The 14,256-nt window shown below is 22.3% G+C and overlaps 4 protein-coding genes across 4 annotated transcripts; 1 reads left to right on the forward strand and 3 right to left on the reverse strand. All coding sequences in view use genetic code 6, as the record gives it.

The window, feature by feature from the left end:
• Positions 1-1,413: 1,413 nt before the first annotated feature.
• Positions 1,414-2,817, reverse strand: TTHERM_00861620 (immobilization antigen; the record flags this gene model as incomplete). The annotated part of the gene is made up of 1 exon (XM_001017030.1): positions 1,414-2,817. The coding sequence occupies one exon, from the start codon at positions 2,815-2,817 to the stop codon at positions 1,414-1,416; it is 1,404 nt and encodes a 467-aa protein (XP_001017030.1).
• A 3,125-nt stretch (positions 2,818-5,942) lies between these two features.
• TTHERM_00861630 (hypothetical protein) lies at positions 5,943-6,746 on the reverse strand (the record flags this gene model as incomplete). The annotated part of the gene is made up of 1 exon (XM_001017031.1): positions 5,943-6,746. The coding sequence occupies one exon, from the start codon at positions 6,744-6,746 to the stop codon at positions 5,943-5,945; it is 804 nt and encodes a 267-aa protein (XP_001017031.1).
• A 1,353-nt stretch (positions 6,747-8,099) lies between these two features.
• Positions 8,100-8,903, reverse strand: TTHERM_00861640 (hypothetical protein; the record flags this gene model as incomplete). The annotated part of the gene is made up of 1 exon (XM_001017032.2): positions 8,100-8,903. The coding sequence occupies one exon, from the start codon at positions 8,901-8,903 to the stop codon at positions 8,100-8,102; it is 804 nt and encodes a 267-aa protein (XP_001017032.2).
• A 2,303-nt stretch (positions 8,904-11,206) lies between these two features.
• Positions 11,207-12,010, forward strand: TTHERM_00861650 (hypothetical protein; the record flags this gene model as incomplete). Its single annotated transcript, XM_001017033.1, has 1 exon — positions 11,207-12,010. The coding sequence occupies one exon, from the start codon at positions 11,207-11,209 to the stop codon at positions 12,008-12,010; it is 804 nt and encodes a 267-aa protein (XP_001017033.1).
• Positions 12,011-14,256: the final 2,246 nt, after the last annotated feature.

The following is a 14,256-nucleotide window of genomic DNA, read 5'->3' on the forward strand; positions in this document are numbered from 1 at the left end:
GATCCAAAAAACTAAAATACGCACATAACTCAAACTAATAAGGAAATACTTCTGCAGATTAAAATCAACTATTACTAGTAATTTTAAGTTATTTAATCAAACTATTAATTAGATAGAACAGATGCATGAATATAAAATTTTTACTATATTCAGTAATAGTAATTAATGTAATATTACTTGCTAATTGTAAATTAATAAATTTGTTCTAAGAAATCCCGAGTAAATAAGAAATTAGTCGATAAAAAGTTATTATTTTGAAGTTATAAAATATAAATTGTATTAATGATGTACTATCTCAAGAAAGAATAAATTAATTATCATTTTCTTAATAAAATGCATCACTCATTCATTCTTTCATTTTTCATATTTGCTTTAAATTTTTTAATTAATTTATCAAATATTATATTAAATAGAGTCAATCATGCTTTGTGTTGCGTATCAAATGATAATAATAAATCATTAAATTCAGCTAAAGAAAAAAGGGTTTATTTTTTTATATTTATCTTGATTGTTTGCTTTTTTGGAACAAACAAAGCATCTATTTTTATATTAAAGAAAAAGTCATCTTTCTAAATGGTGTTCAAATAATTATTTATATTTTACTAAGAATAAAATCTCTAAATTTAGTTCTTAATAAATTATTAAAATTAGTTTTATCACGCATTCATAAAAACCAAATATTATTTTAAATATTTTAAAATAATATTTAACTTGTTTTATAATTTTGTTTGTTTGTTTGATTTAGATTTTAATATTATTTATTTTTTATGACATGAAAATTGCTAAAAAGCCTAAAATTTATATTTTAATTTGTAATATAAATATTATAACTCATATATAATTTTATAAATCAAATACTCATTAAGTTACCATGATAGAAATCAAATGTATTTTAACATTAAATCTCCATAAATAGTAAGGATATTAAAAGCTTTGAGGTATCAATTATTTAGATTATTAAAGCTTATCGATAAAATAGATTTATTTTATAATTAATTTGCGTTACTAAAAGCGTTATATTTTAACCTTTAATTATCATTAAAGAATACTTAAATTACATTTAATTGATAATCTGATCCTTTTATATAATTCAATTTATATTTATTTCTTGCTATATTTTTTTTCTCCATATATCATAATCATTCAATATTGAAAACTTACTTCTACTTTGTTTAAATAAAATAGTTAGTTACTGAAATAAAAAAATAATTGTTTTTATTTTAATAAATACTTCAAGAAAAAGTAGAAAATAAACAAATAAATAAATTTATTTTATTTTATTTTTAAATTTTTTAAGTTAAACTATTGAAAAATTTACGATATAGAATATAAATATGCTTAAAAAAACACAAAAAATCATGGATTTTTTGCATAAATTAATTATATTTTTAGAAATGAACTTATTTAATTCATTCAAATAAGAATAGCCAATAACATCATAAGTGCTAATATTTAAAGATTTGCAGAATTTGAATAAGTATTAATACTTGAGGGTTATGAAGTTTCCTTATCTTACTTTTCTGAATTTTAATTGCTATTATTGCCTGATGAACCAGAGTTGATATTATTGCCTGATGAACCAGAGTTGCTACTACTATTGTCTGAAGAGCCAGAGTTGTTATTACTATTACCTGAAGATCCAGAATTACTGTTACTACCTGATGAACCAGAACTAGATGATCCTTCCTTAACACATCCAGCTCCATCCTTAGTTGTTGCAACATTGCCTGTATATCCGTACTTGCATTCACATTTGTTAACAGAATAACTTAAATATTCAGCATATTTATCAAAACATGTACAAAAACTTGGTGAGCCTTCATTATTATAAGAATTTTCAGGGCAAGGTTTACATGTTGCAGCTTTAGCTTCAGGGCCATATCCACCAGCCAGATCATAAACAAAGTAATTTTCAATACATCTATTGCAACTAGTAATAAATCCTTTTTCACCAGTGTTACAATCTCCTTTTAAGCATTGATTAGAGATAGTAAATTCAGGACACTTAGAGCATTTACCTCCATAAGCAGCATTTACTCCATAATATCCTTTATTACAAGCGCATTTACCATCATATTTAGAGGCATTATCAGCACATGCAGTTTCGCATCCTTTAACTCCAAAGCTATTTGCAACCTAGCCAGCATAACCTGGTTAGCAAGTGCAAGTTGTAATGGTATCTGATAATTTTGAAGCATAGCTATCATAACATCTGCAAGTTTCAATTGATCCGACACTTTGTTATACAGGAGTATAAGAATTTTCAGGGCATTTTTAGCATTAAGCTGGTTAACCAGTTTTTGAATCTGCTGCTTTTGTCATAAAGTAACCTGATTAACAACTATTGCAAAATGATGCATCCTTACCAATTTTTTCATAATCAAAAGGATTAGCACCTTCGCTTCCACAAGGTAGGCAAATTCTCTTACCACTAGAATTGTTCCAATAGTAACCTTTTTCGCATTCATAGCAAGCATCTTCTTCAGATCTGACATCTTCGTCTTATCTTGTAGTTAGAGAATGTTCAGGACATTTAGAGCAAGTAGCAGGTTTATCTTTAGTTGCTTTAACTGTAACATAGAAATTGTTTTAACATTTTTTACAAACTGCAGCGGTAGCTCCAGCAAAAGTGTTATAATACAAACCAGAAGTAGAACTAGTATTATCTGGGCATTTAATGCAATTATCAGCACTTTCACCATAGTATCCTTCCTTACAAGCACATTTTTCTGAAACTAATATACTATTTTCTGGGCATTGCTCTTCTGCTAAAGCAAATATGCACAATAATGCAAGTATTATGAGTTGCTTTTTCATTTTTTTTTTTTTGACTTATGGTTTTTATTTTTTAGATTGATTATTAATTTGATTTGAATTATATTTTTTATGTTTAATCTGTTTTGCAATTTATAGTTGTTTGAAGGCTTAGTTTTTTGTTTAATTTATTATAATTAGAGCCAAAATTAGTTTTAGAAAGTCATAAATTTGATAATTACTTCATCTTATTTATTAAAATTAAAAAAAGGCTGCAGAATTCAGTAATAGTTTAGGTATATTTATTTAACTGATTAATTTTTTAATAAATGAGTTGAGACAAATTTACTAGATTAGTTAATTAATTTGAATAATTCGCAATCTTTATAAACCAGCAAACAAACGGGTGAGATTCAATAAAAAAAGTAGACTCACAAAAGCTAGCAAAATGTTTGAAAATAAAAATAATTTTAAAAAATAACAAAGTAAATTTAAAATAATATCAAAATATTTATTCATATTTTTAGAATTAATTAGTGTGATTAAAAAACGTAATTTAATATTTTATAATTATAAAAAAATAAAAAATTGTTTATATAGATATTTATGAAGATACTTTCATAAATAATGAGTAATAAAAATTGATAGTAATAGTTATGCATGCTACAATTAATTATTTTTGCTCTTTCAAGCTATTAATCGCTAACGCATTAATTAATATTTTTATAAAGATATTTAATTTTTTTAAAAACAAGTTATCTTTTTTTATAATCTAAAAAAGTATTATTTAGTATATTTAAAAAATATTTTCACTACATACAGGGGATATTAATTAATTAGAGTAAAATGCCATTTCGATTTACAATAAGCAAAATTTAATGTTTTGGTATATTTTTATAAAAATAAATATTAAATTTCTCTTATAGTAAATCGAAATAGCATTTTACTCTATCTATATAAATGATTTTTAAAAGGTATGATAAATATTTTGGAGAAAAAAAAAAACTTTAATATAGTTTTATTTTATATTTTAAAACAAAAAACAATAATTTTTTGTTAGAAACATTTAATGATAAGAATTTTATACAAAAAAAATCTGAAATTTTTCGAAATGAAGTAAATATCATAATATAATTTGATAGAACTTTAATATTAGAGATACCTATTAATATTTAGTTCTAAACAGTTAACAAAATTTCTTTTTTAATAAAATAAAGATAAATAAAGTAAGTTATTATTCCTAGTTATTTCCTATTTCTAAATTGTTCTATTAATTAAAAAAAACTAACTAATTTAATAATTTATAAGTTTATTAGATTTTATCCGTATTGATTGATAAATTAATAATTTGGCTTATAATAAAAAATTAAGCTTATTAAAACAAATATAACTAACTAATTACACAAATCTCTTGATACTGGTGAGATATTTATGCAAAAATAACTTTATTAACTGAATTAATATTTTTATAAGTAAAAAATTTATTTTTTTGAAACTTCATTCAATAATTTATTAAGATATTTATTTTAGTAGTAATACAAATTTTGATAGTTTTTTATCTATTTAAATATTTACTAACAAATTTTCATTCAAACATGCTAAACAATATCTGGAATAAATTAATCAAACTGTACATTTAAATATATGAAAGTAATTTTAGCTTTAGATGAAATTAAACATCTTTATACTTTATAATTTTAAGCAGTAAAAACATAATTTTAACTTAAACTTAATGTATATATTGCATTGGATGATTGCTAAAATCAATACAGCTAAATAATTTACAAAAAATTAAAGAATATTAAATAACAACCGACACTTATTTTATTTCCTACAAACTTGATTAATTAATTTTATTTTAATTTTTATTATAAAATATTTGTTTTATCATTTTTAATTTAAATATGTGATTTCAGATATGAATTTTTAATTCATTTTGAATAGATTTTTATTTTTTTATAATAAATTTTTGAATGACATTTGGTTATACTTACTAACTAACTTCTGCATTTGTTTGCTTGAGAGCACTTTATATAACTTAAATTAGATATATAATAAAAAAAATATTGACTGTGGATATTTAATTAAAATCCACCCAAAAGCCCTAATATTATCTTTATTTATTTATTATCATTTATTTGGTTTTTTATTTATTATTAACAGATTTTATCATACCAATCAAATGTTTTCTTAGTAATTGCAAATCAGCCAGCTTAAAATCTAATAAGAAATTAATCAGTTTTCAAATTAATAAATTTGGTGATAAAACATTCAAAAAATAGACACAGCTTTCAAACATGAAAATTAAGATTAAAAAATCTGATTTATTAAATTATTTTTTGTTAATAGCTAATGAATTAATCATTAAAATGCCTTATTCTGAAAATAATATTTTTCTTTTAGCTTTATAATATTTAATGAATCCTAAAAATATGTGATTCTATTATTGATTTATTGATTTGAGGTGAGGTGAGGTTTTTTTAATTTCTTAATTTGCTAAGAATTTTAATTCCAATTAACTTTAAAATTAAGTATGATATAAATATGTTTTTATTATTTTTTTAAATGTATTTGAATATTTTTTAATTTATTTTCCATAACATTATTTTATTTTAAATTCATTTTTTAGTAAAGAATTCATTATTTTTCAAAAGTGAATTATTATCATTGAATACAAACAACTATTACTATTTTCTTGCACAACTATAACTAAATTTTTTAAATTAAAATTTTAGAGTATAAATACAAAATTTAATTAGTATATATAGCCAGACAAAAATAAATATGTTAAAATTTATATGATAATTAATAATATTATTTTCTTTAAAATGTTGCCTTTTTTCTTTTGTGTAAGTATTAAAAATTAAGTGGCGTCATTGATTGCTTCTATTATTAATTTAGACATTGAAAATTTGCTGATTAATAATTATAAATTTAATATTAGATATTTTTAATCAAATATTATTTCTTTCTTTTAGATTTTATTTACTTTTAAAAATGCATTGTACTTTTTTAACCAAGGAAAATTAATTAATTAATATATTTACTTACTATAAAACAATATATACATTTAGCTTATTAACAAATAATATCTTAGTTATATTTTTATAATTATAACCAAAGTAGAAGTTAGTTCATTCATTATCAATTTTGGTAGAAATAAGGTTTAAGAGAATAAAAAATTTGTTTCAAAGAAGACGAGACATGTAAGCTTGTTAGACAATCCAACCACACATCATCAAGATCTTTTCATCGTCCTTCATTGATGATTCAAATAATATATCAGCCTTTCCGTAGAAAGCATTTTATTCATTCCAGGGTAAAGTACACATACCGTTGGCTACATGAGAATTGACAATCTAAGTAATAGGAATGCCATCTCTAATTACATCAATCTTTTTAGGGAATTTACAAGCGTAATTCAAAATGGTATCAATTCTATTAGCGCAAGAAACAACAGGTACTAAAACTATAGGAGATCTTGTTTAGTCAACATGTTTAACAATGAATCTTGGAGAGCTTGCACAACTTCCAGAAATAAGACGTTCAACCTTACCAAGGATAACTCCCTTGTATCTAATCATAGCGGTCTTTTAGCAACACATTTCAATTTGAATGGGGCAACCTTCGCTAGGGAGATTTTAGAACATGTAAGGGATTTCAGAGTGTTCATAACATAAGCAGCAGCTCTTGGTGTCAAAGCAAGCGAGTTTGCATCCTTTTTCTCTATAAAATTCGATTTTTCCAAAGTTTTAAGTTTAGACAAATGTAGTGGATTAACCGCAGCAAAGGAATCTTTCAGTGAATTTAAGGTATGTGGTTTCTTAAGTCCAGTTTTGAGGAACATCGAATTAAACTTTTGATAAAACAGTGGCTTATTATTAACTTTAAATCTTTAAAAGCTATTGTTAGTAGTCATTGGTTTGCTAATTCTTGGTAGCGTATTCAAGAGGAACAACCTATTAAGTGTTAACTTATTGTATGGGGATCATTTTTATTATTTTTTTTAATTTAAGTTTGTTTAGAAATATTTGCTTATTGTTTTTATTGCTAATTAAATTTTTTTAGATTAATAAATTATATTTTATGTAAATGTTTTTTGTATTTGAAGTCATGTTTCAATAAAAAAGAAACTTAAAAATAGTATTAAAGTAACAATTAAAATCCCCTCATAAATTTAGATTTTTATTGCTGACAGATTTTATCATATCATTCAAACGCCTATTAAGCAATTGCAAATTAACCAGCTTAAAATCTAATAAGAAATTAATCATTTATCAAATTAATAAATTTAGTGATAAAACATACAAAAATTGACTAGCTCTCAAGGTTGAAAATTAAGACTAAAAAATTTGATTAATTAACTTCTTTTTGGCTAATAGTTAATCAATGAATGAATTAGTTAAAATGTCCTATTCTAAAAGTTCACGTTTATATAAAAAAATAACAGGTAATGACAATAATTTTATTAAAAGTTATCTTTATAAGCTTGCTAATAAATTATAATTTTTCATATCTTTCTTTTCTTAATATGTGATTATATTTATTAATGGATTTATGGTTTTTACTTCTTAATTTGCTAAAAGTTTAAAATTCCAATTTGCTTTAAAGTTAAGTATGTTTTGAATATATTTTTTATATATATTCGAGTATTTTTTTTTTAATTTATTTTGCATAAGATTATTTTAAATTCATTTTTTAGTAAAGAATTCAATGAAAAGTTAATTATTGTTGTTGAATACAAACACCTATTACAATCTTATTTCGCAACTATAATTATATTTTTAATATTAAAAATTTTAGAGTATAAATACAAAATTGAATGAAATAATCTTTTAACATATATAGTGATACAAAAATATATTAAAATTTATATAATGATTAAGAATATTATTGTCTTTTTTCTTAATTTAAGGTGAACATAATTTTTATTTTTTTATTTTTGGCACCTTAACTAAGAGGATTGAAGGTATTATATTCTTTAAAATGTTGCCTTTTTTCTTTTGTATAAGTATTAAAAATTAAGTAGCGTCATTGATTGCTTCTATTATTAATTTAGACATTGAAAATTTGCTGATTAATAATTATAAATTTAATATTAGATATTTTTAATCAAATAATATTTCTTTCATTTAGATTTTATTTACTTTTAAAAATGCATTGTATTTTTTTATCCAAGGAAAATTAATTAATTAATATATTTACTTACTATAAAACAATATATACATTTAGCTTTTAACAAATAATATCTTAGTTATATTTTTATAATTATAACCAAAGTAGAAGTTAGTTCATTCATTATCAATTTTGGTAGAAATAAGGGTTAAGAGAATTAAAAATTTGCTTCAAAGAAGACGAGACATGTAAGCTTGTTAGACAATCCAACCGCACATCATCAAGATCTTTTCATCGTCCTTCATTGATGATTCAAATAATGTATCAGCCTTTCCGTAGAAAGCATTTTATTCATTCCAGGGTAAAGTACACATGCCGTTGGCTACATGAGAATTGACAATCTAAGTAATAGGAATGCCATCTCTAACTACATCAATCTTTTTAGGGAATTTACAAGCGTAATTCAAAATGGTATCAATTCTATTAGCGCAAGAAACAACGGGTACTAAAACTATAGGAGATCTTGTTTAGTCAACATGCTTAACAATGAATCTTGGAGAGCTTGCACAACTTCCAGAAATAAGACGTTCAACCTTACCAAGGATAACTCCCTTGTATCTAATCATAGCGGTCTTTTAGCAACACATTTCAATTTGAATGGGGCAACCTTCACTAGGAAGATTTTAGAACATGTAAGGGATTTCAGAGTGTTCATAACATAAGCAACAACTCTTGGTGTCAAAGCAAGCGAGTTTGCATCCTTTTTCTCTATAAAATTCGATTTTTCCAAAGTTTTAAGTTTAGACGAATGTAGTGGATTAGCCATAACAGAGGAATCTTTCAGTGAATTTGAGGTGAGTGGTTTCTTAAGTCCAGTTTTGAGGAACATCGAATTAAACTTTTGATAAAACAGTGGCTTGTTATTAACTTTAGATTTTTAAAAGCTATTGTTAGTAGTCATTGGTTTGCTAAGTCTTGGTAGCGTATTCGAGAGGGACAACCTATTAAGTGTTGACTTATTGCATGGGGATCATTTTTATTATTCTTTTTAAGTTAAGTTTGTTTAGGAATATTTGCTTATTGCTTTTGTTGCTAGTTTAATTTTTTTAGATTAATAAATTATATTTTAAATAAATGTTTTCTGTATTTGAAGTCATATTTCAAAAAAAAAAAGAAACTTAAAAATAGTATTAAAGTAACAATTAAAATCCAGTCATAAATTTAGATTTTTATTACTGACAGATTTTATCATATCATTCAAACGCCTATTAAGCAATTGCAAATTAACCAGCTTAAAATCTAATAAGAAATTAATCATTTATCAAATTAATAAATTTAGTGATAAAACATACAAAAATTGGCTAGCTGTCAAGCTTGAAAATTAAGATTAAAAAATTTGATTAATTAACTTCTTTTTGGCTAATAGTTAATGAATGAATTAGTTAAAATGTCTTATTCTAAAAGTTCACATTTATATAAAAAAATAACATTTAAAAACAATAATTTTATTGAAAGTTATCTTCATAAGCTTGCTAATAAATTAGAATTTTTCTAATCTTTTTTTCTTAATATCATATTATATTTAACCAATACTAATAATGTGTGATTTTATTTAATAATGAATTTAAGGTTTTTTAACTTCTTTTTGCTAAAAATTTAAAATTCCAAATGGCTTTAAAATAAAGTATGTTTTGAATATATTTTTTTTATGTATTCAAATATTTTTTTAAAATTTATTTTACTTAAGATTATTTTAAATTCATTTTTTAGTAAAGAATTCAATGAAAAGTGAATTATTATCGTTGAATGCAAGCAACTATTACTATCTGATTTCGCAACTATAAAATTTTAGAGTATAAATAAAAAATTTAATGAAATTATCTTTTAACATATATAGTCATACAAAAATATATTAAAATTTATATAATGATTAAGTATATTATACTATTCAAATTGTTGTATTTTTTAATTTTGTATAAGTACAAAATAGTAGGGTGATTGATTAATCAATAGGTTGTGTTATTAAGTTAGTTGATAATTTATTTTTAATATTAAATTTACACTACTTTATTTTATCTTATCTTACAACCTCCTTTGAAAATTATCATAAAAATTTAATATCAAAAGAAAGTAGAAGTAAAAAAATAAATATGATGCTTTACTATCTTTTAATTCAGAAGCTAATTTTTTATTTCTCAAAGTATGTATATAATAATAAGTATAAATAAATATAATCATTTTTATTATAAATTTAATTTGTTTTAACTTATATTTTAATTTTTAATCATTGCTGATATGGATAAGATTAGCTGCACTTTTCATTATTTTTTACTATTTTAATAAGAAGCAAAACTATAATAATCGTAATAAAGCCCTTTATTTAAACTTGCTAAAACCTTTTAAAATAAAGAAAATAATATAAAAAAAATTCATTATAAATTATAGCCTATAAATTTTGAAACTATTTTTAAATTAATTATTATTTAAAATTTATTAGTCTATTTAATAATGTAAATACTTAGATGTTATTCATTAACTAATAATCTAATAGTTATATTCAAAATCACAAACAAGTGTTAAGCGCAAAAATTAAATAAAGTTAATAGTACTAAATTTACAAGGTTGATTGAAGAATGAATAAATAATCTATCAAAAAAAGAGAGTAAATATTTCTAGACTCATTCATTTCATTTATTCCTTTTTTACTATATTTATCTCTAAAATATATGTATTCAAGTTATCAAATGCTATTGTATGATAATTAAATTAAAATAAAGAAAACATTCTCCATATTTTTGTAATTTAATTTAATAAAAATTAAAGCATTCCAAAATCTTTAGTTTCATATTTATATTTTAAACTAATTTTAATTTGGCTATTTAGCTTAGCTCCTACTAAAAAAATAAGTAAGAAATTTTAGCAAACTTTAATTTTGCATTTACTTTGCTTTATAATTTTAGAGCAGTCAAAAAAATGAATAAACAAATTATTGCAATTTTAACCAGATTTGACTTTTATTCGCCAACTAGTAAAAGGTTAGTCACATTTTTGATAATTTTTTTTATTTAAACCCACCCCTTAAATATATTAATATAAATCCCTTTTTAATTAAATTGTACTATTAAAAATCAAAATTATAGTTTTATAATTAATAATTTAATACAGATATTCTGTTAGTTTAATACAATTTTTAAGCTTCTTCTTTATTTATTGATGCTACTTAAAATACTGATAACATTCATTTAAAATATAATTTATTTATCTAAAAAAATTCAAATAACAATAAAACTTATAAAAAAATATTTTCAAATAAACTTAGCTTAAAAAAATAATAAAAATGATCCCCATGCAATAAGTTAACAATTAATAGGTTGTCCCTCTCGAATATGCTACCAAAACTTAGTAAACCAATGACTACTAACAATAGCTTTTAAAGATATAAAGTTAATAACAAGCCACTGTTTTATAAAAAGTTTAATTCGATGTTCCTCAAAACTGGACTTAAGAAACCACTCACCTCAAATTCACTGAAAGATTCCTCTGTTATGGCTAATCCACTACATTCGTCTAAACTTAAAACTTTGGAAAAATCGAATTTTACAGAGAAAAGGGATGCAAACTCGCTTGCTTTGACACCAAGGGCTGCTGCTTATGTTATGAACACTCAGAAATCCCTTACATGTTCTAAAATCTCCCTAGCGAAGGTTGCCCTATTCAAATTGAAATGTGTTGCTAAAAGACCGCTATGATTAGATACAAGGGAGTTATCCTTGGTAAGGTTGAACGTCTTATTTCTGGAAGTTGTGCAAGCTCTCCAAGATTCATTGTTAAACATGTTGACTAAACAAGATCTCCTATAGTTTTAGTACCTGTTGTTTCTTGCGCTAATAGAATTGATACAATTTTGAACTACGCTTGTAAGTTCCCTAAAAAGGTTGACGTTGTTAGAGATGGCATTCCTATTACTTAGATTGTCAATTCTCATGTAGCCAACGGTATGTGTACTTTACCTTGGAATGAGCAAAATGCCTTCTACGGAAAGGCTGATATTTTATTTGAATCATCAATGAAAGATGATGAAAAGATCTTGATGATGTGCGGTTGGATTGTCTAACAAGCTTACATGTCTCGTCTTCTTTGAAACAAATTTTTTATTCTCTTAAACCTTATTTCTACCAAAATTGATAATGAATTTCTACTTTGGTTGTTATAATTAAATTAAAAATTTATTCTAAAAAATACTGAGTAAAAAGGAAATTAGTCAATTAAAAATTCTTATATTATTTAGAAGTTATAAAATATAAATTATATTAATTAATTATGTACTATAAATATATCTATCTATCTATCTATCTATCTATCTATCTATCTATCTATCTATCTATCTATCTATCTATCTATCTATCTACCTACCTAATTATCTATCTCAAGAAATATTATTTTATAATTTTCTTTACGAAAGGCATCATTCATTCATTTTTCATAATTGCTTTAAAACTTTTAATTAATTTATCAAGTATTAAATTAGATAAAGTAAATTATGCTTTATGTTGCATATCAAAAAATAGTAAGAAATCAATAATTTCTACTAAAGAAAAAAACGATAGTTTTATAATATTTATCTTGATTGTTTGCTTTTTAGAACAACCAAAGTGTTTTATATTATATTAAAGGAAAAAAACATCTTACTAATTAACATTAAATTAACAATTTATCCTATTTAAATTAAATTTATACATTTATGTTCTTAATTGGAGTAATGGTTTATCTTGAATCCATAAAAATTGTGTTTCATTTAACCCTTACTATTGTTTAACTATTAAGATAATAAATGGCTAAAAAAGCCTAAAATATGTATCTTAGTCTGATAAATAAATGAATCACATAATAATTTTGTAAGTTAATAGTCATTAAGTTAATATTATATAAAGTAAATGTATTTTTACATTCAATTTCAATAAATAATGATGAAATTAAAAGCTTTGAGGTAGGTATTTACAATATTTAGATTACTAATGTTTATGTATACAAATTTAGTTTTATAATTTGCAATACTAAAAGACATTTATTTATATTTTAAGCTTTATAAATCATGAATGAGGGATACTTACTTAAAATACTTGTAGTAAGTAATATGATCCTTGAATATAATATATATTTCACTGTTGTAAAAAAAGTTTATTCTCCATTTATTATAATCAATCAATATTGATAACTTCTACTTTTTTTATATAAAATAGCTTCTGTAAACAAAAAATTGTTAATACTTTAATATATATAAAGAAAAATAGATAAAAAATTAAATAAATTTATTTTATTTTTAACATTTTTTTAAGTTAAACTTTTGAAAGATATAAATTGATTTTATAATTATGAACAAATATCAAAATTCTTATCAATTAAAAAAATTACTTGCTTGATCGATCACTTATTATCAATAATCAAGTATTTTTAAAACAACAAATTTCTCTTTATGTTCAAATCAGAGATGGTAAAATAAATTAAGAGTAGTAATTTTATAAACTAGTAGTTCGCAAAGTATATAATAAATAGAGTTCCAACTCAAAAATTGGAGATCATGAACCTATAATTATATAAATTTTATGTTTGTTTGAGTAATAGTTGATTTAAATAGTAATACATACAACAAACACTCATATTTATATATATATATTCAAAGTTAATAAATAAACTTTAACTTTTTTTGGTCAATTAAATGATAGAAAAATAATTAGAATGCATACTACATTTTTTGTATTGCTTTAAAAAAATGAGAATGATAAGTAAAATTATAATTGTTACACTAGCTGGTTCTAATGTTAATATTACCTACGCATTAAATTATATGTTAATTTAATTGACTACTACTAGTAAATTTTTAGATCAATAATAAAACAGCTTTGATTTCGCATCACTATCCAACAGAATTTTTTACTGTTTTATTTTTTAATTTGTTAAAACATGTATTTTTAGAGCTATTTAAATTTAAGTCACAATTTTTATTCATTCTCCATTTTATTTGACCATATTACATTAATTATAAATTTATTCAAAAATGAATACTTTTTTGACCTTCTTCGCTGTTATAAAACAAACTTCTTACTTTATTATTAAAATATCTATGCTTTTATTAAATAAATATCAACTTCAAATTGTTAATATGGCTCTAATCTAATCAAGGATTAATAAAGCATGATATCTCAATTAGATAAAATATTTTTTGATTATCGATTACACCTCTATATTTTACCTATATATATTTTATTATCAACTTATATTATTACTCATAAAAGTTGTTGCTTCATAAATTACTTTGAATCTAATTTATGCCATTTTTATAGAGTAAAATTTTGAATGCAATAAATAATTAATGAATTTATCTTACAA

The sequence above is a fragment of the Tetrahymena thermophila genome, assembly GCF_000189635.1.
Source record: "Tetrahymena thermophila SB210 genomic scaffold scf_8254627, whole genome shotgun sequence".
NCBI classification, from domain to species: domain Eukaryota; phylum Ciliophora; class Oligohymenophorea; order Hymenostomatida; family Tetrahymenidae; genus Tetrahymena; species Tetrahymena thermophila.